This window comes from Triplophysa rosa, unplaced genomic scaffold, assembly GCF_024868665.1.
Source record: "Triplophysa rosa unplaced genomic scaffold, Trosa_1v2 scaffold171_ERROPOS963351+, whole genome shotgun sequence".
Classification (NCBI taxonomy): Eukaryota; Metazoa; Chordata; class Actinopteri; order Cypriniformes; family Nemacheilidae; genus Triplophysa; species Triplophysa rosa.
In genome coordinates, this window is record NW_026634176.1 from 9,789 (window position 1) to 32,968 (window position 23,180).

The 23,180-nt window shown below is 39.6% G+C and overlaps 1 protein-coding gene and 1 long non-coding RNA gene across 3 annotated transcripts; one reads left to right on the plus strand and one right to left on the minus strand.

Moving 5' to 3' along the window:
• Positions 1-546: 546 nt before the first annotated feature.
• LOC130549769 (plasminogen-like) lies at positions 547-22,429 on the minus strand (the record flags this gene model as incomplete). Its single annotated transcript, XM_057327086.1, has 4 exons — positions 22,299-22,429; positions 22,108-22,226; positions 21,858-22,020; positions 547-674 (listed from the first exon to the last, which is right to left on the minus strand). Coding segments are annotated over exons 1-4 (523 nt in total), but the record flags the coding sequence as incomplete, so codon positions are not given.
• On the plus strand, positions 17,087-20,011 carry LOC130549768 (uncharacterized). 2 transcript variants are annotated; one of them, XR_008962267.1, is made up of 4 exons: positions 17,087-17,194; positions 17,725-17,788; positions 18,064-18,117; positions 19,726-20,011. It is a non-coding gene; the product is annotated as an uncharacterized LOC130549768 (long non-coding RNA). The 2 variants fall into 2 exon arrangements; XR_008962268.1 differs by lacking the exon at positions 19,726-20,011 and having other exon boundaries at positions 18,064-18,265.
• Positions 22,430-23,180: the final 751 nt, after the last annotated feature.

Here is a 23,180-nt window from a genome sequence, read left to right on the forward strand (position 1 = left end):
AAACAGATCTCAGAACTGGCATTTGCACAGTTGCTGCTCACTGGTAACATAACACATGACACATAACAGATGTAGTTTCGCAGAGCCTAAGCACATGCACCACTCTTCTACACCACTCTACAATGGTAACCACAAAACTGAAAAATATCTCAAACTCTTCTAAATATCTAAGAGAAGTGAACAGTAAACACTAACAAGTCTTTAACTTTATTAAAAACATAAAATAATCATATATTTTTTAAATTTACTCTCCTAATGTAGTCTGACGCAAAGCATGCTGGGAATTGGAAATCCTTCTTGACCAATTGTGTTGAATTAACATGTTTAATTTAAGTTAATTGAACAAGGAGCAAATACATTTTTTGAGTTTTAGTCAAAACTTCAAGTTAATCAAAAATAATCATACTTTACTCAAAAGTAAAAAAGTGTTTCTTAGTTACTATACTAAAAATACTTTACTTTTTTTCTAAAATTAATTTTACATTACTTAATCTGTTTGATTATTTTGAACATTTTGTTTACAGTGTGGACTTCGTTGATACAAACCAGGTATAGGTGGATCAACACAGATGGGAACGTCGCAGTATTCCCAGCGCATTCCAGGGTGTGTGGTGTAACACCATAGTGCATCCGTTTTATCAGGGTTCCTGCAGAAGTTGTTCTCTTCAAGACCTCTGGAATGAAATGATTTTTGAAGTTACTACCAAGTAGCAAAGTGCAGTTGTGGCCCAATCCGGTGTGATAGGTCTAAGAAATATTTCCAGCCCAATGATCTATCAAAACCAACCCAAAAGGAATGAGAACTTGTCCAATTTTTTTCTGTTGTCAAATCAAAGTTAAAAACTGCCAAAAGACGTTTTCTATTGCTAAATTTACTTAGCTGAATGGTTTCCGAGGTATTATATAATTTTTTTTGTTCAGTTGAATACACATTTTTCACTGATCACCATAATGGTGACATCAAACCAGTTATTTTCAGTAAAACATGAACAGAAAAAACTCTGTTTATTCTCAATAATATAAATAAGTAAAGATGTTAATGGTGTTTGTGGAGTTGTGACTGAAGTCAGTTGTAGTTGTTGTGTTTTATTTCTTTCTGTTCTTGTTGTTTCTGTGTCCATCAGTGATTCTGCTTGTTATCACTTCATTATCTCATTAACATTCAGTGTCACATTGAGCAGCCTGTAGTATGCACACTAAGCAGTGTTCATCTCATCTGGGCTAACCCATGTTACAACCAGCTGAGACCCAGAAGACAGCCCACATCAAACCCATCTGAGCCCATGTGTCTGTGCTGGCTGGGATACCACCTCATCTGTCCCACATACCCCATCAACCTAGATCAACACCTTTCTCTGGTCCTGTTTAAGTGAATTTTATAAAAAAATATTTGTCAATAGTGATAAAACCTGATGTTAACAAACTGAAGTATGAAGAAATACTGTATGAGCAACAATAGATTTCCCCCTACAAATACAAAACAACAATGTGAAATTAACTGCAAATAACAGTGAATTAACAGATTTTAGCTTCAGTTCATAAAGTGATTGAAACCGTTTTGTTGGAAATCACCATTATGGTGATCAATGTTTGCTTTAGTTGGAATTTGTTTGTTTTTGTCTACAATATCCTCATCATCTTTCAGTAATTGCATCAGTGTTTTGTAATGTACACTTATGCAATGATACTGAAAGGGAATTATGGTTGTTTGGCGACAGAGAATACAGCAGAAAGAAGTTGTTTAGTATTCAATAATGTTGCATTTATGATTTCTTGAAGGTATGTGATTACAGCTGTTACAATGTAAAGATCTCTGTAATAAACAAATCTTTCATGGCTATTGAGACACATAGTCACACGACATACAAACGTCATCAATGGTGACAAACTATCACGAATCTGTTGTACTGTGTGTGGTATACATACATGTATCCACATTGTAATGTGTATTTGTAATTATTTATGTTTTATTAATGTGTGTTCCGAGCCTGTTTAAATTATTACTGTAGCACACTGTTTTAAAAACAGTGCAATGCCGGCCTCTGCCAAAAGGGGGCGCCTAGGGGTTGTCATGGTGACGCGCGTGTGTTTACCTCAGACGCTGCCAGCCGCATCTGAGGAAAGCCACAAACCCTTTCTTGTGTATATTTCTCCTCAAATTTCAGCAGAGGTGTAAAGAGTACCTGAAAACCATACTTAAGTAAAAGTACAGATACCTTGCAGTGAAAATTACTCCATTACAAGTTACAAGTCACCAATTTCAAAATGACTTGAGTAAAAGTCTTCGAGTATCTGATTTGAACAGTACTTGAGTATTTTACTCATACTGAATGTAGGCTCAAAGCAGCACTAATCCTCAACACTTAAGAGACACGTCAGTGGAAAAACTAGAAACAGTCGATTTGTGAGAAGAGCAATCGCATTTATTTTCTTAAATCATAATAAGACTGAACACCTCAAAATTGCAACAAATCATGGCCGACATCATAACCTACGTCATTACAAACACCCAAGTCTCATTTAAGCTCAACTGCTCATAAGTAAACTAAACTCCTTCAAAATGGTCTCTTCAATATAACGGATAAATAAAGTAATGTTAAGTAAAATCAAAAAGTCAAAGCCTTTTTGCACTGGACATGCTGGTTTGGGCCTCATGGCCAGCTGCAGTCATGTCCTCATTTCACATACACTGTTAGCCCTTACCTGCCATTTCTACAGTCATATACTGTATTGGCAACACTGTTGCCTGCTAGTTACTATAGGTGTTTTACAGTAAACTACTGCAATGGCTGTTTGAAGGTTCATTATAAAGAATCTATTAACGCACTTAAGTCACACAGTCTTAGATGAACACGTGTAAATAACAGATGAACACAATAAATCTGTCAAGATTTCACCAGAGGAGAATTAAACACAAACATCAATAACATCTTCACATATTACAGACACCACTTTCACTTTATTTCTGTCATCTGTGTAATGATCTTATTGAGATTTAACTCTAGTTCATAGTGGTTCAATTATGTTTTAAGTCACCATTATGGCGATCAGTGTTTGCTTTGGTTGGACTCTTTGACTTTCTTGTAGCTTTAAAATGTACACTTATACAATAACACTGAAAGGGACTTTACAGGAACCGCAACTTTATGTTTGCTTAGTAACTGAAGATACATCTGAAAGAATTCAATCATTAAATAATAATAATATAGCATTTAAGATTTATTAAGATATGTTTGGTAAAGTGATACATGTTTAATGGAAAGATCTCTGTCAGAAAATCTTTCTTTGCAATTGAGACACAGTTTAGACACTTGACATACAAACCTCATCAATGGTGACAAACAATCATGAATGAGTTTTGTACTATGTACCCAGCATGCATTGCAGCATGAAGCTGTTCAGTTGATTGTCACCATTGTTGAGATTCATATGTGATTGTTCATTTCTCTGTGTCCGACTCATTCTATAGGTTAATATTTTGTCTATATAGTGTGAGAGCACTTTTGAAAATTGAAAACTATACATTCTTTTTACTGGTTTACATCACTTCATGGCAATAGTCCCACCACATGGTCAAATTTTGAGCAAACATGTTTAGAGCACATTTAGGAAGAGTTAGTTTTAAAAATAAGAGCTTTTGTAGATGTGTGACCTACAGTAACTAGCTGGCAAAGTGTTGCCAATATATTACTGTAGAAATACGGGTAAGGGCTAACCGTGTGTAAACCGCCAGCGATTGACATCTACCTGATACTGCACTCATATTCATATAAAGAAGCTATGTTGACAAGTTTTTGTAAGTTAGAGCAAAATCCACAAGATTGTAGTACCTTCATTGCCCTGTAATGGCAATATTAATTATAAGATAGGTGCATGCAAAATGTAATGTGTAACTGCATTAGTCATTACAAATGTAGTGGAGTAAAGAGTACATATACTTGTTCAAAAATGTAGTTAAGTAGAGAGTAAAAGTTGCTAATATCTTTAATACTCAGTACAACTACAAAGTAGCCAAAAAGATACTTAAGTAAAGTAACTAAGTACATTTACTCCAATACTTTACAAACTGAATTTCAGGTATGTTATTACAATTGTAAATATTTTTGCAAACATTGATGTAATACGAGTAAGTTAATGTTTTTTTTGTGTTTGGTATCAAATAACTTAACTTACTTACTGTGGAGAAATATTGAAATTTGTAATGTGTTCATTGTGAATCTTAAAGGTGACCGTTAATAGGCACATCTGTAAGTTAACTTATGTATTTCAGTATAATTGTTTCAGGTAAAAGGACTCAAACTTATATATATGTATTCAAGAAATAAGAAAAGTGTATATTTGATACAATGGTTATTTTGTCACATGAGTTGGGGTTGTATTTCAGGTATATTGATGTAAAAATTGATAATAGGTTAATAGTTTATTTTTTTCAAATTTATGCTCATAAGAAAATAGATTGGCTGACTAAAGAAACTTTATTTTATGTGTTGCTGCAGATTCATAGGCAATGTAATGTGCTTTGAGGAAGAAGAGACGGGTTTAAATACAAGCCTTATTTTTGATTGAAATATGTAGGCTATACATGTACAAAGAATAACTATTCTTGTTATTTAAAGAATATTTTGAAACGATGAACTAGAAGAGAACTGATTATTTGACTGAATTGTTAAAATGTTAATAAAGAGGCTGCCAGCCGCATCTGAGGAAAGCCACAAACCTTTCTTGTGAATATTTCTCCTGAAATTTCAGGTTTTTAATCTGCCTACGAGTTCCACAGACGGGACCCGTAACTGTGCACAGCATGAAGCGGCTCAGTTGATTGTAACTATTGTAGAGATTCATATTGTAACTATTCATACGTGGATTGTTGATGTCTTTGCATGTCTGACTGATGCAGTAGTTTAATCTTTTTAGTGTATTGTGACAACAGTGCCATAAATTGTACTGCTGTTTTAGGAATGATTTTCCTACTATATGGTCATTTCTATCGGTCTTTTCCAAAAACAAGGTTTTTTAAAGGGGTGGGGAAGTTATTTGGTGGACCTTGACAGAAATTCAGGATGTTCTCCAAACGTATAGGGGACCCCCAGACAGCAAGCTAACAGGTACAAACTATTGAATCAATGTTAAAAATGTTGATATGTCATGTTAATTGCATTGAATCAATATCACTTCTGCACTGCATTAATGTTGAAAAAATGGAATAGTATCTGACTGCAATATCGGAGGCTGCACTCTCAGACCGCATTTCTGGGGACGCATTCTAGGACCCTGCGACAACGGAAGTGACGGTCAGTGCATCGATGTGCATTTCCAGATAGACGACAATCAGAGTGTGAGTGTCAAATTTGAATTAATTTTTATTAGTTCAACATTAAAAACATTTAACATTTTATTGGAAAGTTAATGTAGCCAAAGTGAGTTGCTAAATAGTCTTGAATGCAATATATAGCCACAATATAAGCTTCTAATGCTGTAAAACGAGTTGTAAGTATATTCGTTTAGCGAAACTGTAGCACGACTGGCAAGCGTATGTTGATTTTGTGATTATGGGATGATTATTATTCTAGACCTAGCCAGCACAATAAACTGTAGCACTCTTCGTTGTGAAACCTTGTTAATTACTCATTGTTTTTCCATTTTAAGTAATTTAAATTAATCTTAATGTTTTAATTGTCTCGTGCCACAGTCAATTGTTAATCCCAGATGCATGTCTCTTCATTTTGACACTGTTTCTATAATATTGATTGTTACATTTGACATCATAATAATTGACTGTTAAAATACCATGTGCTAGATTTTGTAATGTATTGTGTAGTCTATTCAAGGACACAGTCAGTGCAGGCAGTAGTATGACAAAAGATGAATAAATAAATTGGTCAAGTACTGGGCTTCGGCCTAATTTAAGTCTATTTATTTATATTGTTTTTGTGTGTGTGTGTTCAACTGTTCAGTTGTGATTTTAAATAAACACAATCTTAAATCTGCGCCCAGAGTCATCATTGTGTCTTCACTCTGTACTTGAAATGTGGTTGATCTAGTGACTAAAAAGGGAATACCATGATTTCTTGTTTATTTAAATTTTCTTATTATATTATGCTAGTTAGTCACAATAATTACTCAACATCAGCTGTTAGCAATAAGGTTTAATTGCATGAAATATAGTATTTGTGTGTAATAAACCTTTTAAAAACTAAGTAATTAGAATTGGGTGGTATACTGTCTTAGTTGCACTTTTTCGGTCCTCAAAAACAGGGTCCTTGGTATTACGGTTCTCTCCTAACTCCGATTCGGTAGGTGGCGCTGTAAAAACCAATTAGGGTCCTAGAAGTGCGTCTCAGAGTGCGTCCTGAGTGCAGCCCCTCTCGATATTGTAGTGGATAATATTGAAAAATGTTGAATTTCAATAACCACCATTACTGTGTAGTGTTCTGCTTTAGCTGTGCTCTTGACTCTGGCTTGTCTTTGTGTCAGTTCAATTTATCTTACAATTTAGTGATGGGAAGTTCAGATCATTTTACGGACTGGGATTTTTGAGTCTCGTTCAGCAAACTGAACGAATTTTTTTTTAGTCATATCGTTCATTTCGTTCATTTTAGCAAAATATAATTCAAATGTTACATGTTACTTTCCTATCACATCTACTACTTATGCAAACGTTGATCACATTACAAACAATACAAAACTATAATGCTATAAGAAACAGAAAAGATTAATTCATTGTTTACCTGGGTCTTTAGTCTATGATTAGCTCACCACACCTCATATCTGACAAGTCCTCGGGTTTGACTCCTTCGTTCATCACGTGACAGCGTCGTAAGCTAAACCAATGCCGTCAGAGCCGGAAAAAGAATTGATTAGTTCACCTCTCGAGTCTTCGGGTTTGACTCCTTCGTTCTTTTGTCACGTGACCACTTGCCGGATCAGTATAAAATACTATAAAGTAAGTTTTTTGTATGTTGGATCATATTTAAGAATTATCATAAAATTATCAAAATATGTGTAATAAGCATTTTCCTAGAAATAAAAATGGTCTTCATTTCTGTCACTATGTTTGTGTTACTGTTTCTTGAGGATCTGTGTTATTTTATAAATACATGACACAATAAAATATTGATTGATTTGTCATTTCACTGTCTTTGTCTATCAATAAACAAACACTAGGACTAGGCTATATAATAAAAAATCCAAGCCTAAAATTACAAAGCACTTATAGTTTGTTTATTTTTACGCCAATTTTGACTTTGCTTGTATAATTGTTTTATAGGCAGACTTGACATATTGGTCTAATATTTGTATAAGACACAATGACATAAAGTGAAAGCAAATAACATTTTGAATTTGAATGATTAATGTTAGTTTAAATTATTAAGGTTATGATAACGTCAACTTCAACAGTTGTAACCCAAACTGACATAAAACTGGAGAGTTAAAGTGATTTACTTAGAAATATAGTGTGCTTGGGTCACACAAAGTTCAGCTGAAGTACAACTGTCACTCAAGACTGTCACCAAGGTGACCATTCCATCCACACCCACCCCCCTTTGTTTTGCACTAGGTGAGGGGCAGAGAAGAGCCTCAGACATATTTTAACATCTCAGGAGAATGAGCACTAGAAAAAGGAGTGATGTTTGGACTCATTTTGTGGCAACTTCAGCAACTGAAGCAAAATGCACCATACAGTATGCACAAAAAGTTTTTCAACTAAAGGAGGAAGCACTTCTAATTTGAGGAGGCACCTTAAATCCTCACATCCTACTGTGCTGCTAGCACAAGTTAGAACAGAGACTGAAGATGATAGCCCTGCAGCAGCTGGAGCTGTTTCTACCACCAGCACTTCTTCAGCTGGACCTTCGACGGCTTTGGCTGGCATGCTGACCACATCTACCACGTCCAGTACACCAGTAGCACCCACCACCATCCAAGGACCAGTTAGGCCTAGGAGGTCACAACAGCAAACTTCAATGAGCAGTTTTGTAACAAGACCAATGGATCCATTAAGACAAAGCAAACTTGATGAGGCTCTGGTGAGAATGATTGCTTGTGACTTTCAGCCATTTTCTATAGTGGAGGACAAGGGCTTTAAGGAGTATTCACATCTTCTGGACCCGTCATACAGTCTACCTAGCAGAAAAACACTATCAAAAACTGTAATGCCTAGGCTGTATGACAAGTTAAGAGGTGATATAATGGACAAAATCAAGAGTGCCTCTGCTGTTTGTCTCACAACAAACTGCTGGACCTCTTTGACTGTTACATGACTGTGACATGTCATTTCATAGAGGACTTTCAGATGACCTCCTATCTCCTGGACTGCTTTGTTTTGACAGAGAGACACACTGCTGCTCACCTGGAAAGTGAGCTGACAAGTGTTACAAATGAATGGGGTGTGGGTGACAAAATTGTAGCTTGTGTTACAGACAATGCCAGCAACATTGTTTCAGCCCTGAAAGACCATCTCCACTGGGACCACATACCTTGTTTCGCACATATGCTGAACCTCATTGTCAAAGCTGCATTGAAGGAGGTCCAAGCAATATTGCAAACGGTCAAGACAATAGTTGAATACTTCCATAGAAGTACAGTTGCTTCAGACAAGCTCAAGGCCACACAAACACAGATGGGTCAAGAGACGTTGCGGTTAAAACAGGATGTGGCCACAAGGTGGAATTCAACATATTACATGTTGAAAAGATTTAGTGAAATCAAAGATCCAATCATCTCCACCCTGGCACTAACTAATGCATCTCTGCCAACCTTGTCGCCTGAGGAATGGAAAATTTCCAGAGAAATTTTGGACATTATTAAGCCATTTGAGGAGGTCACCACTGAAGTGAGTGCAGAAAAGTAAGTATAGTTCAACATTTTTTAATATTATTCATTTTAAAACACTTTAAACTCTCTTAATGATGCATGTTTTTCTGTAGCCTTATTTTTAACAGAGAAGTATATGCAGTACTGATTTTGATTTTGTTATAATTAATTTATAAACAATTTGTAATCTTGATAGGTTTGTGACTGCCTCCAAAGTCATTTTGATTACAAGAGGTCTTCAGAGGATTGTTACCCGATATCAAAGAAATCCCTCCAGCTCTGTCCATGTTAAAAAACTAGTGGATTCCCTGATGTTGGAAATGACCAAGAGGTTTGGCAAAATGGAACACATTGAGAAGCTTGCTGATGCTACTTGCCTGGACCCAAGGTTCAAAAAGCAAGCTTTTGTCAATTAGCAGGCAGCAGAAGAGACAGTAAAGAGGGTTACAGCAGCTGCAGCAGCTATTAACCCAGCTCAGAGTGAGGAGGAGAATACTTCAGATCCTGGTGCAACTGCCAGTGCAGGGGCCATGTTTTGGGAAGACTTTGACGAGAGGGTAACAAGCTTGAGGCCTTCTGCTTCCACTTCTAAGACGTCAGATGCTATGATGGAGATGCGGGCCTACCTTGCAGAGCCCCTCTTATCCCGCACATCAGACCCTCTGGCCTGGTGGAGGAGCTGTTCACCAGTATACAACACGCTTTCTGAGGTCATGAAGGCAAGACTTTGCATTGTGGCCACATCTGTTCCATCTGAAAGATTTTTTTCTAAAACTGGGCAGATTATCTCAGAAAGAAGAAACAGACTCAGCCCATCCAAGGTCCGGGAGCTTGTTTTTTTTAATGCAAACATGCCTTAAAGCATGTTCTAAAATATAGCCACAGTGTGTTATTTATTTTAAAGCTTATTTATTTTATTTATTATAAAAAAGCCTAGCTTGTTGTGCATTATTTTGTTTTAGTTTTTTAAGGTTCTGTGGCTTTAGTATATTTTAATTTTCTTGTAACTGTTTTAATTCATTTTGGAATAGTTATCTCCTCTTTGCTAAAGCTTTTTCTGGCACAAAAATAAACAATAAAAACAATTCAAGAGTGTGTACACAGTGTTAAAAATGTCTAATGTCTGAAGTGTCATATGTTACAAAAGTACAGTATAGTAAGTAACACTACAGTCTAATCTAAAGGGTAAACTCAAAAGACATTAATACAACCAGGTATTGTATTTATTGAAGATTAGACTTTAAAAAAATAAAGCATAACCAACTCTTTATTATCTTTATTACCACATTCAGAGTTATGGAAAATAACCATCGTGACAGAAATTAAAAGCAATAATTTGAGACCAGAAATGACTATGCATATGCACCCGTTTGTAAGGAAGGTTGTAAATCAACTAATTTCTCTGTCCAAAGCTGACACGTCACGTGACAAAAGAACGAACGATTCAAACCCGAAGACTCGGGAGGTGAACTAATCAATTCTCTTTCCAGCTCTGATTGCATTGGTTAAGCGTACGGGGCTGTCACGTGATGAACGAAGGACTCAAACCCGAAGACTCGGGAGATGAAATAATCAATTCTCTTTCCGGCTCTGACTGCAGTGCATTGGTTAAGTGTACGGGGCTGTCACGTGATGAACGAACGACTCTCAAACCCGAACTCGAAACAGGTGAACTAATTCCAGTACAGGACCCATAGAATGTTGCGCAATGCGCATGCGCGACTGAACGAATCACTCCCTAAAACGACTCGTTCTTCCCGAGTTACATTAAAGATTCTTTCAAGAACGACCCATCACTAATCAAATGACTGTGTGTCATTCAGATTAGATGCACTTATTGATGATTTATTACAGAATGAAGGCGAGATAAATGACAAAGTTCTTCCTCAGTTATTAGCCTCTTTGCAGCACATTCAAAGTCTGTGCGAGTCAGAGGGTGCTATGGTGGTGTTACAGTTCAACTGGTGAAAATCATAAAGCAAAAAATTTAATAAGGTTAAACTACACAGATGAGCTTGTAAACCGAAGTCGCAAGCTAACGCTTTGTCAAAGTGATAGTTATAAGCAGCCTTTCGGTTAGAAAAAGCGTAAAGATTTAATGTAACATAATGTAAATGAATTGAGACATAGTGAACTTAAGTCACAAGTTAACACGGTAGTAATGAGCATCGTTCTTTCACTACAGGGGCCATCAAATGGAAACCATTCCTTCTAAAAAGACGTGGTTACTAAACGGTACTCGTAAACTACATTCCATAAGAGATAAATAACACAGAGGTCACAAGTTAAAACGGGCATATTCCCTTGATTCATCCATCACGGATTGGCAGAAGAACCCAAGTGCAGGCAGGCAGTGAAGGTTGGTAACAGATACTTTTAGTTTGACAAAAACACAACCAAAAACACTCACAATGGGGGAAACGAAACTGATATACATATATAAAACAAGAGACTTCCCACGAGGGGGCAAAATGAAAACAAGACAAATAAACTAAACACAAAGACACGACCAAACGTCTTAAATCATACGAGGCACAAAACTCACAAAACTACAGAACACGAACAGGCGAACAGGAACAGGAACAGGAACAGGACGGAGACAGAAAGGAAGGCACGGAAGAGCCACGATACAGAACACACACAGTACAGGCACCAAACACATACAATGCACGAGCACAAGACAAAGAAACAAGAGGGTATTTATAGGAAACACAAACGAGGGATAACGACATGGGGCAGGTGTGAGACATTAAACACTCAGGGAAAGATTAACGAGGAAACGAGAGGAATGGGAGCCAATGACAAGACACTGGAGAGAACGTATATTATTAGTCAAACGGACAATAATATGTTTCTCTCCACACATAACCAAAGACCTTGTCATGGCTCTGCTACAGGACCAAGAAAAACATGACTAAGGAAGCAGAGCCATGACAGAAGCCCCCCCTTTAATGAGCACCTCCAGTGCTCACCAAGGGGTAGACGGACGAGACAGGGCAGACTGAGACCAAAGACAAAAACCAGACAAACATGGTGAACAAGACAAGGGGCAGACATGACAACAAGACACAGGACTAGGGGTGAGGCAACAAAACAACAAACATGGGAGGGGGGGTGGGGCAAAACAAGAGACCATAGGAGGGCAGTCCAAAATGGTTGGGTGGAAAGTCCCAGTCCCCGGCTGCGCTCGAGGGCGCTGAGTCCTGGGGGACTTAGGAGGTAAGTCCGGGGGGACAGTCTTTGGCCCTGGGAGTCTCCCAGGGACCGGCTGGAAGGAGCCGGCTGGAAGCGGGAAGGGCTTGACGCCGGCTGAAGGCCGGCTGGACAGGGCTTGACGCCGGCTGGAAGGCCGGCTGGACAGGGCTTGACGCCGGCTGGAAGGCCGGCTGGACAGGGCTTGACGCCGGCTGGAAGGCCGGCTGGACAGGGCTTGACGCCGGCTGGAAGGCCGGCTGGACAGGGCTTGACGCCGGCTGGAAGGCCGGCTGGACAGGGCTTGACGCCGGCTGGAAGGCCGGCTGGACAGGGCTTGACGCCGGCTGGAAGGCTCGGCTGGACAGGGCTTGACGCCGGCTGGAAACGCTGGACCGGCTGGACACACTGGACGCCGGCTGGATCACCGCTGGACGCGCTGGATCACCGCTGCGCGCATGGATCACCGGACTGGACGCCGGCTGGATCACCCGACTGGACGCCGGCTGGACACCGGACTGGACGCCGGCTGGATCACCCGACTGGACGCCGGCTGGAACGCCGCTGGGACGCCGGCTGGATCACCGTGGACCCGGCTGGATCGACTGGCCCGGCTGGATACCCGACTGGACGCCGGCTGGGATCCCCGAGTGGACGCCGGCTGGATGACCCGACTGGACGCCGGCTGGATCACCGACTGGACGCCGGCTGGATCACCCGGACTGGACGCCGGCTGGATCACCCAGACTGGACGCCGGCTGGCACGACTGGACCCGGACTGGACAACCGGACTGGACGATCGCTGGACACCGGACTGGAGCCGGCTGGACAACCGGACTGGACGCCGGCTGGACAACCGGACTGGACGCCGGCTGGATCACCGGACTGGACGCGGCTGGATCACCGGACTGGACGCCGGCTGGATCATCCCTGGACATGATAGACAAAAGCGGACAAGTGACCAGACTGGACACAAGACTACAGACTGGCAGGACTGGACACGACTGGACAAAGCTGGACACAAGACTACCAGTGACGGTGCACGGACAGGACGGGCGACCACTGGACGCTCCTCCCTCGACGCTTCTCCCTCCTTCTCCGCACCACGGATCCAAGCCACCTTAGGCGAATCCTGGGGACCGGAGGGAGTTCCTGCGTCGGGGAGACACCGACGTCATCCCCGGGTCACCCTCCACCCCTCGCCACCGGCGCCCCAGGTGAACCGGGGACCGTGGAACTCAAGCCGTGAGGGTACCTGAGTCCCCCCGGGCAGCGGCAGTCAGGACGAGGCCCTCCGGACGGTCGACCGCGGGTGAGGAGCTCCGACGTGGAACCCACCCCGGGATCGTCCCGGTTGGCCACGAACCTGACCATGCCGCGAACCCAAGGGGACCAGCAGCCTCTTCTCACGACGGGGTGAGGCGCTGAGTGAGGCAGCAGTTGAAGATCGCTTCAACTCCGCCTCGCCAAACTCAGACGACCTCGCCACCGTCGAGAATGCCCCGGCGAACTCCCGGTTCCCGTAATTCCCCTGACGGATACCCCAGCAGCAAGTGGGCTTGGGCGGCCCACGAGGACGACGCGTGCCGTCCATTTTGAGCTGCCCGCTGGGTTCTGTGCTGGCTCGTGCATGGTCCTGTCACGGATATGGCAGAAGAACCCAAGCGCAGGCAGGCAGTGAAGGGGTTAACAGATACTTTTATTTTACAAAACACAACCAAAAACACCCACAATGGGGGAAACGAAACTGATATACATATATAAAACAAGAGACTTCCCACGAGGGGGCAAAATGAAAACAAGACAAATAAACTAAACACAAAGACACGACCAAACGTCTTAAATCATACGAGGCACAAAACTCACAGAACACGAACACGAACACGAACACGAACACGAACAGGAACAGGAACAGGAACAGGAACAGGAACACGGGCAAGAGCACGACCACGATACAGAAACACACAGTACAGGCACCAAACACATACAATGCACGAGCACAAGACAAAGAAACAAGAGGGTATTTATAGGAAACACAAACGAGGGATAACGACATGGGGCAGGTGTGAGACATTAAACACTCAGGGAAAGATAACGAGGAAACAAGAGGAATGGGGCCAATGACAAGACACTGGAGAGAACGTATATTATTGTCAAACGGACAATAATATGTTTCTCTCCACACATAACCAAAGACTTTGTCATGACTCTGCTACAGGACCAAGAAAAACATGACTAAGGAAGCAGAGCCATGACAACAAACGATATATTCCATCATGTACATATAAACGTGTCCCAAATTATATGTGTTAAGTTGTATGTTTCATCAGTAACGCAGTATTCATACAAAAAAGTTATGAAATGTTAGCCGTTCATGATCAACCTGTGCTACTGTTACCTATAAAGCATGGTTAACTTTAAAATCTTGCTTATTACCTATAAAGCCCTACATGGTTTAGCTCCTCAGTACTTGAATGAACTCCTTTTGTATTACAGTCCTTCACGTGCATTACGCTCTCAGGCGTCCTGTCAGTTGGTAATACCTAGAATTTCAAAATCAAGTGCAGGTGGTAGATCCTTTTCCTATCTAGCGCCTAAACTTTGGAATAGTCTTCCCTGCACTGTCCGGGAGGCAGACACACTCTGTCAGTTTAAATCTAGACTAAAGATGCATCTTTTTAATCTTGCATACACTACCTTCCATAATATAAATCTTATGAGGGTTTAGGCTGCATTAGTTAGATCAACCGGAACCAAAAACACAACTGATGTACTTGTTGCATCAAAGAGTACAGAACAGTACTCTACTCTCAGCCAGTCTTGTCTCATTGTTCCAAGGTTACCACAGCGAGCAGGATGCAGTTCATGGCCTGACCTGATGGTAGAGCGGAGAATGGGAAGTGGGGACCTGACAAGAGCTGAGATGATAGAGCTGGATAAAGAAGGACGCGGTCTCTTGACATGTCTTCACCACAAAACTTCAAATGCTATTAGATTATTAATGATAATCTTAAACTATAATTTATTTTATTATTAAGTTTATTTATTTTATTTAGCCTTGTTGTGCAAGTTCTCTGGAGCTTGTGCAGAGGCAGCAGCTTTTGCCAGAGGGGAACTGGAATCCCCTGGTTGGGCCTGGGTTCTCCTGAGGTTTTTTTTCTCGATTAGAGTTTTGGGTTCCTCGCCACCGTTTGCATACTGTTTTTGCACTATCTGCCTGACCGGGGGGGCTGCTTTAGAATTTTAAAGTTTTACTTAATTAATATTGCATATAGGAATTTATAGTCTGTTATATTTGACCTGTGCTTCTCTCTCCTTTATCCTAAATGTGTGCTCTCACTGAGCGTGTGTGCGTACTTGTCTGTGTACGTACGTGTGTGTGTGTGTGTGTGTGTGTGTGCGTGCGTGTCTGTGTGTGTGCGTGTGGACTTGTCTGTGTACGNTGTGTGTGTGTGTGTGTGTGTGTGCGTGTGTCTCTGTGTCTGTGTGTGTTGGTGCGTGTTGTGTGTGTGGAGTGTTTTGTGTGTGGGTGTGTCTGTCTTCTGTGTTTTCAACCTTTTCTTGTTTTTGCAGGTACAACTTTGATTGTTTTGATTGTACAGCTGCTTTGTAACAATGAAAATTGTAAAAGCGCTATATAAATAAAGTTGAGTTGAGTTGAGTATACATATACCAAATAAGGCTAAATGTAACTCTTAACTTAGAGACAGTGATTAACAAAACCAATAAGTCGCCCCAGCTGTCATTGGCTATTGAAATCTTGCTTGCAATAAATCTTTCATAATGCTCTACATGCAGAGGCATACTATGCATTCGTGAGTGTAGTGGTGCTCATGGGATGTCGATATTGGACGGGTGAATAAACTGGGAGCGAAAAATCTGAGTATACTCACTACAAAAAAATCAGTTGAGACATATCTATCTAAACCAACTTACAGTGCATTGATTGTAAGATATATAGGACAAAATAATATGTGAGAAATATGTTCTTTAATAAGGTGTTGGACCACCAAACGTACTCATACAAGTTTTGAATAGTAGTGTCGTCTATCAGAACATCTTCGTAATCATGGAGACTATCGCTTTTGAAATACCAAACACTCAATCTGTTAAGGTTACAGATGCTTCTATGGACTCCCATGACTTGTCCCCTTTGGAAATTTCACAGGTCACCTATTTCACCAATTTCTTGTACCACTGCTGAGAACAGTGTGTTCTGGCACAAGATTTTCAAAACCTTGCAAACTGGAGAATATATAGTAACACATATTCAAAATGTTTTTTCACAATATTATTATGTCCAATGTGTTTTTATAGCAACATGACATGTTCCTGGAATTGAATCCATAACGCAAAATGTTCGACAAGTTTAGCTACAAGAACAAGGTCATATGTAACCTAATATCTCTATACACACGTTGTTTGTAACCTTACATTAGCAACAAGCTGCTTAACTTTCTAAATAAACAATTCAGTGACTTTTTAGAAGCTTGTAGGGTTCTGTTTTTTCCAGCAGGTGGCAGTATGTCTATTTTCCAAGACGTTGACTTATCCAATGTAAAAGTAATGTTTTTTCAGAATCCACTTCATCAGTCTCTGAACGTCTAATGTGTGGTCTGGCATATCGAATGTCTGGTATTTTCTTTTCATTAACATTGACATATTTTGGAAAATAGCAATTGTTTGATTTTGCCTAGGTGCACAAATGATAAGAGAATGTGTTTCTCTATCTTTTGTTGTAAGGGTAGTGTCAACCTAACATTACCCTTACTTTTCACTATTAGACAGAAGCCTCAACAACAGAAAATGTTGATTCAAGAACCCATCCTGCAGTATCTGCTTTAAAAACCATCATGTAGATCTTTACTCAGAGAAATCAGCTGTCTGATGGGCCAATTCATTCTGAATTTCTGCACCTATACTTCAAAGAACTGTCCCTGATAGCAATAGACTTCGGGGCGGATCCGTCTTCAAGTCACCTGGTCCGCTGTACTCTCAGATTCAATTCGGCCACACGCACAGAATATTCCCCGCCTCCGCACAACGCACTGTCAACTCGCGGACTCGCAACAGACGCTGGGCGAATTCTCTGACCGAACGCGCCTTTTTTAAACCGTCACAGTCACTTAATCCATCTCCTCACACAGTGGAAACGCTGGAGCTGGCAGGTCGGTGAGGACGGAACACGGTAAGAATAGTTAAAATATGCTTTATTTGTACAGTTAACGTTACGTACGTAGCCAGTAACATTACGTTGATTGCTTTGCTTGATGTTTTTAATTCTGAAGTGATTTTTGCAAGCCAAGTTTCAGCACATTGTCATTAGCGTTGAGTAAAATTAATTTGGTAATAACTTTTTTGAGTAAAAGCTTTTTGGACGGAATGTCTTTATCTCTCTAGGAGGTGGGGTGATTCAATCGGATTTTAATCCAAACCTGAGCACATGTTTTCTCCCTTTCCAGTAAAATAGCAGGCGAGATAAACTGATGTTAGGCCTAACTTAACTTACCTGTTTTTTTTACACTGAACTTCTGGTATAGTTTGAGTCTTTTGTTAATATTTTGACATATATTCTCCACCTCCCCATGTAATGTTGTTTCAGATAATTTTCATATAATATTAAATCTTAAAATACTGTGCGGTGTGTGTGTGTTCTTTGGTTGTGTGTTGTGTGTGCTGCGACGGTGTGTTCTGTTGTGTGTAGGTGTTATTTTGCAGCTTACAGCTCATTCAAGTGCCACTGGTCTTGCAGTATTTCATCTTTTCCAAACAACCGAGTAAAGTAAGATTTGATACTGTTTTAAACTTGATTTAGCAGCTATTTTGTCAAAATACTAATAATGGTCCACACTACAGCTTTTAACATGTAATAAATGTGCAAGTTTCAAAAGATTTATACCAATAATTTAAAGTTAAAAGTTTTTAGGTTTATAAACTACTTCGTAGTTTAAAAACCCACTTGTATCAGTAAACTTTAGTTCTGGTAGACTAATTATTTCATGTCATATTAAGATATTAAATCATATTAAGATACTGTGCGTGTGTGTTCTCTTGCAGTTTACAGCTCATTCAAGTGCCACTGGTCTGTTTTTGGAGAATTTCATCTTTAAGGTACGTATGTAAACTTTGCCTACAGACTTAAAAAGAACACGGAGGTTCACAACTCGCATGCAGTTCTGTTTATTAACGGCTAGAGCTCCAAAAGTTACATAGTGTACCTATAAATGTCAGATTGTACACTCTTGTTTTAAAGACAGTGGTTATGTGTATACCTTAGTAAAAAGAACTTTATTTCTGTTTATCGTTACTCTTTTACAACTATGTGTCATGTGGATTGATCAATAGCTTTAAAACTGTGTTTAAAGAGTACATTCCTCAATATTTTTAAGGGCTTATTTTGGTTTATGGAGTGTCCGACAACAAGTTTATGTACATACATGATGTAAAAATACTATTATTTCGTAATAATAAGCAGTTTTTATTACCTTACTTCTTGACTGACTCTCAAATGATTCGTTCCGCGATTCATCTGTGTAATCTCCGCCTTTCCGCCAGCGTAGTCTGATCTGATTGGTCAGATAGTGTAGTCTGCTGTGATTGGTCAGATGGTCTAGTCTGCTGTGATTGGTCAAATGGTCTAGTCTGCTGTGATTGGTCAAACGCGTTCAGCATGTGTCGCAAATGGACCGCCTATCATTACTGCTGTATTACGGTTTGCAGGTGGTTGGATATTAACAGTGTATAGAGAGAGATGGCGTCGATTTTACCTTACCAGTTCGAGCCCGAGTCTGACGAATCATTCTTTAATCCTTATACAGATGCCAGTAAGAAAAAGGACTGTTTTAGACACTTCTCTTGTAACAGTTAGTTATCACGGCATACAGTGTACGGTGTTCGTATCTTCAGATGTTATTATAACTATAGTACACCACGCAGTTCTTGAAATAAAGACTTTGCGAGTTAATATGGTTGAACACTTACATTAGCGCAACGAGTTTATAGCTAACGTTAGGTAAACAAACAGTAACAACCCCAAAAATAACGGTAACGTTAGCTAAACACAGACATGAGATAACGTCACACAAATTTAATTTTAAGTAAAGACAAAAATAAAGAGTCACACTTACAGGTTGTGATTCGGTGGAGCTTACAGGTCCAAATAAAGTTGGTATTGCAACATCTTTTAAGGAAAGACGTTTAATGTATCCTGCAGTAAAGGCGCCAAGATTGATGAAGCAATCTTCGGTAAAATGACGCGCGCAAAGTAAAACGTTCGGTTTATACTCCTTTGGTGTCGTTTGAAAAATAAATAGTAACCATTTTTTCCTCAGAAGTTCTTCCTTTGGTAGTGAAAATAAGACTGACTTAATTTCACTACATAGAACACAGCTTCTCTTAGACATGATGCACACGTCACGAACGAGCTAGTACAGTGTTTGGGGAGGAGAGAGTTAAGTTTTCGCAGTCAGTAGGCGGGGATTTTTCTAGTGACGTAGGTACATTGTGGTTAAAGATTCGGACAGGTCATGGCTTGTTCGCGTGATTCAGAGTCGATTACCTTTTTTATAAGCTAATAACTTTGTTATTCGTTCACCTTCGGATTTACAACTTGGCAGATTGCTTACATTCAAACACGGCAAAATTAAACACTTCATGAAATGTATTTTTTATGATCTCGAGGAATGTACTCTTTAATGAAAATTTGCTTGTGTATCACAGGTGCTGTGAGAACGAGCCATGTCTCCTGTGCCGCCACTGATGATGACATTACAAAACACGTAATACGGTGGTTCAACTTGGCAGCAGATAGGGGAAACTCAAGGAGCCGTACCACTGTCAGCACCCAACAGTAGCGTTTCGGTGTTTCACAGTTAACAACTTCTGTGTTTTGAAGTGTTCGTTTAACAGTTAAGTAGTAACAGTTGAGATAAAGTTTACTACTTTAAATAGTTTTGTTTCTATTCATCTTCAAAAAAAAAACAGTTTCCCCACAAAAAAATAAGCAGTGCAACATTAATAATGTGGAGAAATGTAGAGAATATGTGTTAATCTGTTTAAATGCGCACAAAGAGTTAACCCCCCCCAAATATTTATTTTTGCAATGTTTGTTTAACTTGTAGTTTGATTGTTAATGTTTAATAATTCGGGACAAGCACACATTCATAATAAAACCTACGAAGATGTAATGAATGTCCACTAGGTGGCAACAGCAATATAGAGACTCCTAGAGTAGACCAGAGGAGAAGAAGAGTTAGCTGACGAGTGTATAGAGAGAGGCACGAGTCGGTTGTTGTGAGAGAGATAACGCTGTAACGAGATCTATGGAATGCTCGTGAATGTGCTGCCTGAATAAAAGAACCCACCTGAATCACACGCTTGTTGTAGTCTTCTTCAAGTTTGTTACAAATACTGGCGACGAGGATGGGATCGGCGGTGCCGTATTGAGTGAGTTACGACGCTGAGCATGGACCTAGAGTATGGAGACAGAACAGTCTCAATAATAATACATTTACAAAACACAATTCATAAATTCACAGCACAATTCACAAAATCAGATTCGTAAATTCACAAACATTTTCCCCAAATGCTCACACAAATATATCGCAGAAATAAATTCAGAATGTTTTCACAAATATGTATATATCATGTTCTTGAATTACTTTCCAGTAAACATTTGTGAATGTTGTTACATGTATTTATGGATTGGTGAATCTGCATTTGTAAATCGTCACACGTGTGTGGATTGCTTTGAATTTGTGTGTGGTATTTTTGAGACTGTCCTGGCACTCTGAGATTCAAGCGTAACTTTTTTTTAAGGATGGCCTGTTCAGCAAATCGCGTTGAGCTTTTGATCCACCAATCAAAACGCTCCTTACTGAAGTGACTCGAGAAGCTCGACGCTGCACAGTTCTGTGCAGTGTGCCTGCATCGGTTCAAAAACAGAGAGGGACGCAAGAGCACACTCAACAAGTAAGTAAAGTTTACTTTTTATACCTGATGCCACTCTATATCTCATAAAATATTCATAAAGCTTGTTTTTGTTACTGAGCTGGCGGTGTTGAATTGAAGGTGAACATGTTTGAACTGGCGTTNAAATGTTATGAGAATGTCCTATAGTAAAGGTCCCCTACACGTACAGAGAACGTCCTGAATGTTCTTTAAAGGTCAACCAATTAACGTCCCCACACCCTTTAAAAAACTCCACATCTTGACCATCTCGGAATGTATTTGACACCAGAAGGGACGTTCTGAGAACGTTCTCAGGACAAAACATTTCTAGCGGGTACTGGGCACAATAACACGCTTGGGTCCTCGACCCAGATCTGGTCCACTTACCAACGTTTGATTGTGTCAAAAGTTGTCAAGTGGTTAAAAGAGAACTGATTTCCTAATTACAACGAAAATCAAAGTTACTTATCTTAAATGTCCGTGACATTATATCATATCAAGCACAAGAACATAATTTGGTTTGCTTAAGGTTTTACACAGGAAAAAATCTTCTTTCCTAATATAAGAACACTTTTACAAAAAGAGCACCTCAACACTTTTGCTCACGCATCTTGTTTTTATCGTTTCAATCAACGCAATCAAACTACAGATTTCTTCTTTACCAATGCACAAGCGTTTTATGTAAAACACTACTGCAACTGTTGACAGTAAAGTAATTGAATGAAAGTCAAACACTGATCATGATAATGGTGAATTCAAACAAACCTTGCTTTCAATAAAATATAAACTGGAGAAAAAAACCTCTGCTAAAGATATTTTGTCAAAAGTAAAAGTGGTTTGTAATAAGTGAAGATGTTGATGATGTTTGTGGAGTTGTATAATCCTCCCGTTCATTCAACTACCTGCACTTGTAGATCTGTGGAGTTCTGTCATGTGTGTGGGGAGTTTGAGACACCCAACTCTGGCAAGTTAGGCCAGATTTTGTCACAGAAATATTCCCCCTGTAAAGGTGTCCATCTCCGGTAAAACAGGTGTGCTCTGGTACAATTGCGGGCGGTTCAGTTACTGCAAGAAAAACATGATCAACAATTGATTAAAATTATATTTGATGAAATGAATTTTCGACTGTGATTTTAAGCAGATAAAACTTACTGCATTGAGGAACAGAGCAGTATCCCCAACGTATGGATGGACTTGTGGTATAACACCAGGGCCCCAATTCTCCATCAGGGTTCCTACAATAGTTCTCCTCCAAGTTCATTCCAGGTACGCTACAAAAAAAGTTGTTGCTTGTACTAAGATGACTATATTTAAATAATGTTCAGTAAGTAGTAATAACTCACAGTAAAGGATCAAAATTATGTTGGTGGGGTGTCTGAGCGCTCCAGTGTTGGCAGGTATATCCATGTACTGTGGTGGAGACCGTGCCTGTATAGTCTTCTCCCATGCAGTGCATACATGCTTCTGCAGCTTCTATTCTTCTCCAACCTACTCAATGACCCAGCCAACAAAGTCATCTCTTACGGAAAGAAACTATATTTCCTAATATATGAACTAAAAATATATTAAATAACATAATGGCATATATGAGAGTCCGAACAGACAAACACTGCTCTGAACAGTGCACAGACATTACCTTTTAAATAGAATAATATACACTAAGGTCTATGGTACATGTTATACGTTATCCTAACCACATGCTCTACTCTTCAACACCATGGTACACTGCAAAAAATGACTTTCTTACTTAGTCTTTTTTTCTTGTTTTCCATTAAAAATGTTTAAACATTCTTGAATCAAGAAGCATTTTCTTGATGAGCAAACTGACCTAAGAACATAAGTCTTGTTTTTCGTCAAAAAATATGAAATTTCAGTGAATTTGTCCTTAAAACATCAAAAAATCATCAAAGTAATTCAGATAAACAGATCAACTGCAATGCATGCTGGGAGTCATGAATGAGATTTGTACTATGATGTTACCCAGCATGCATTGCAGCCTGAGGCTTTCTTTTGTTTATTGTTTCATACACTGATTCTTCATGTCTATATGTGTTTAAATCAACATGTTCAATAGTTTGTGAGTAATTCATAAGAAAATCTTACTTCCATATCACTGCATACCACAATATTAATGTGCACAAAAATACAACACAATTAAGACACTCCATTATAAATATTGTGAACCAACACTAATTATTCATTTAGTTTACATATGCACCCGTTTG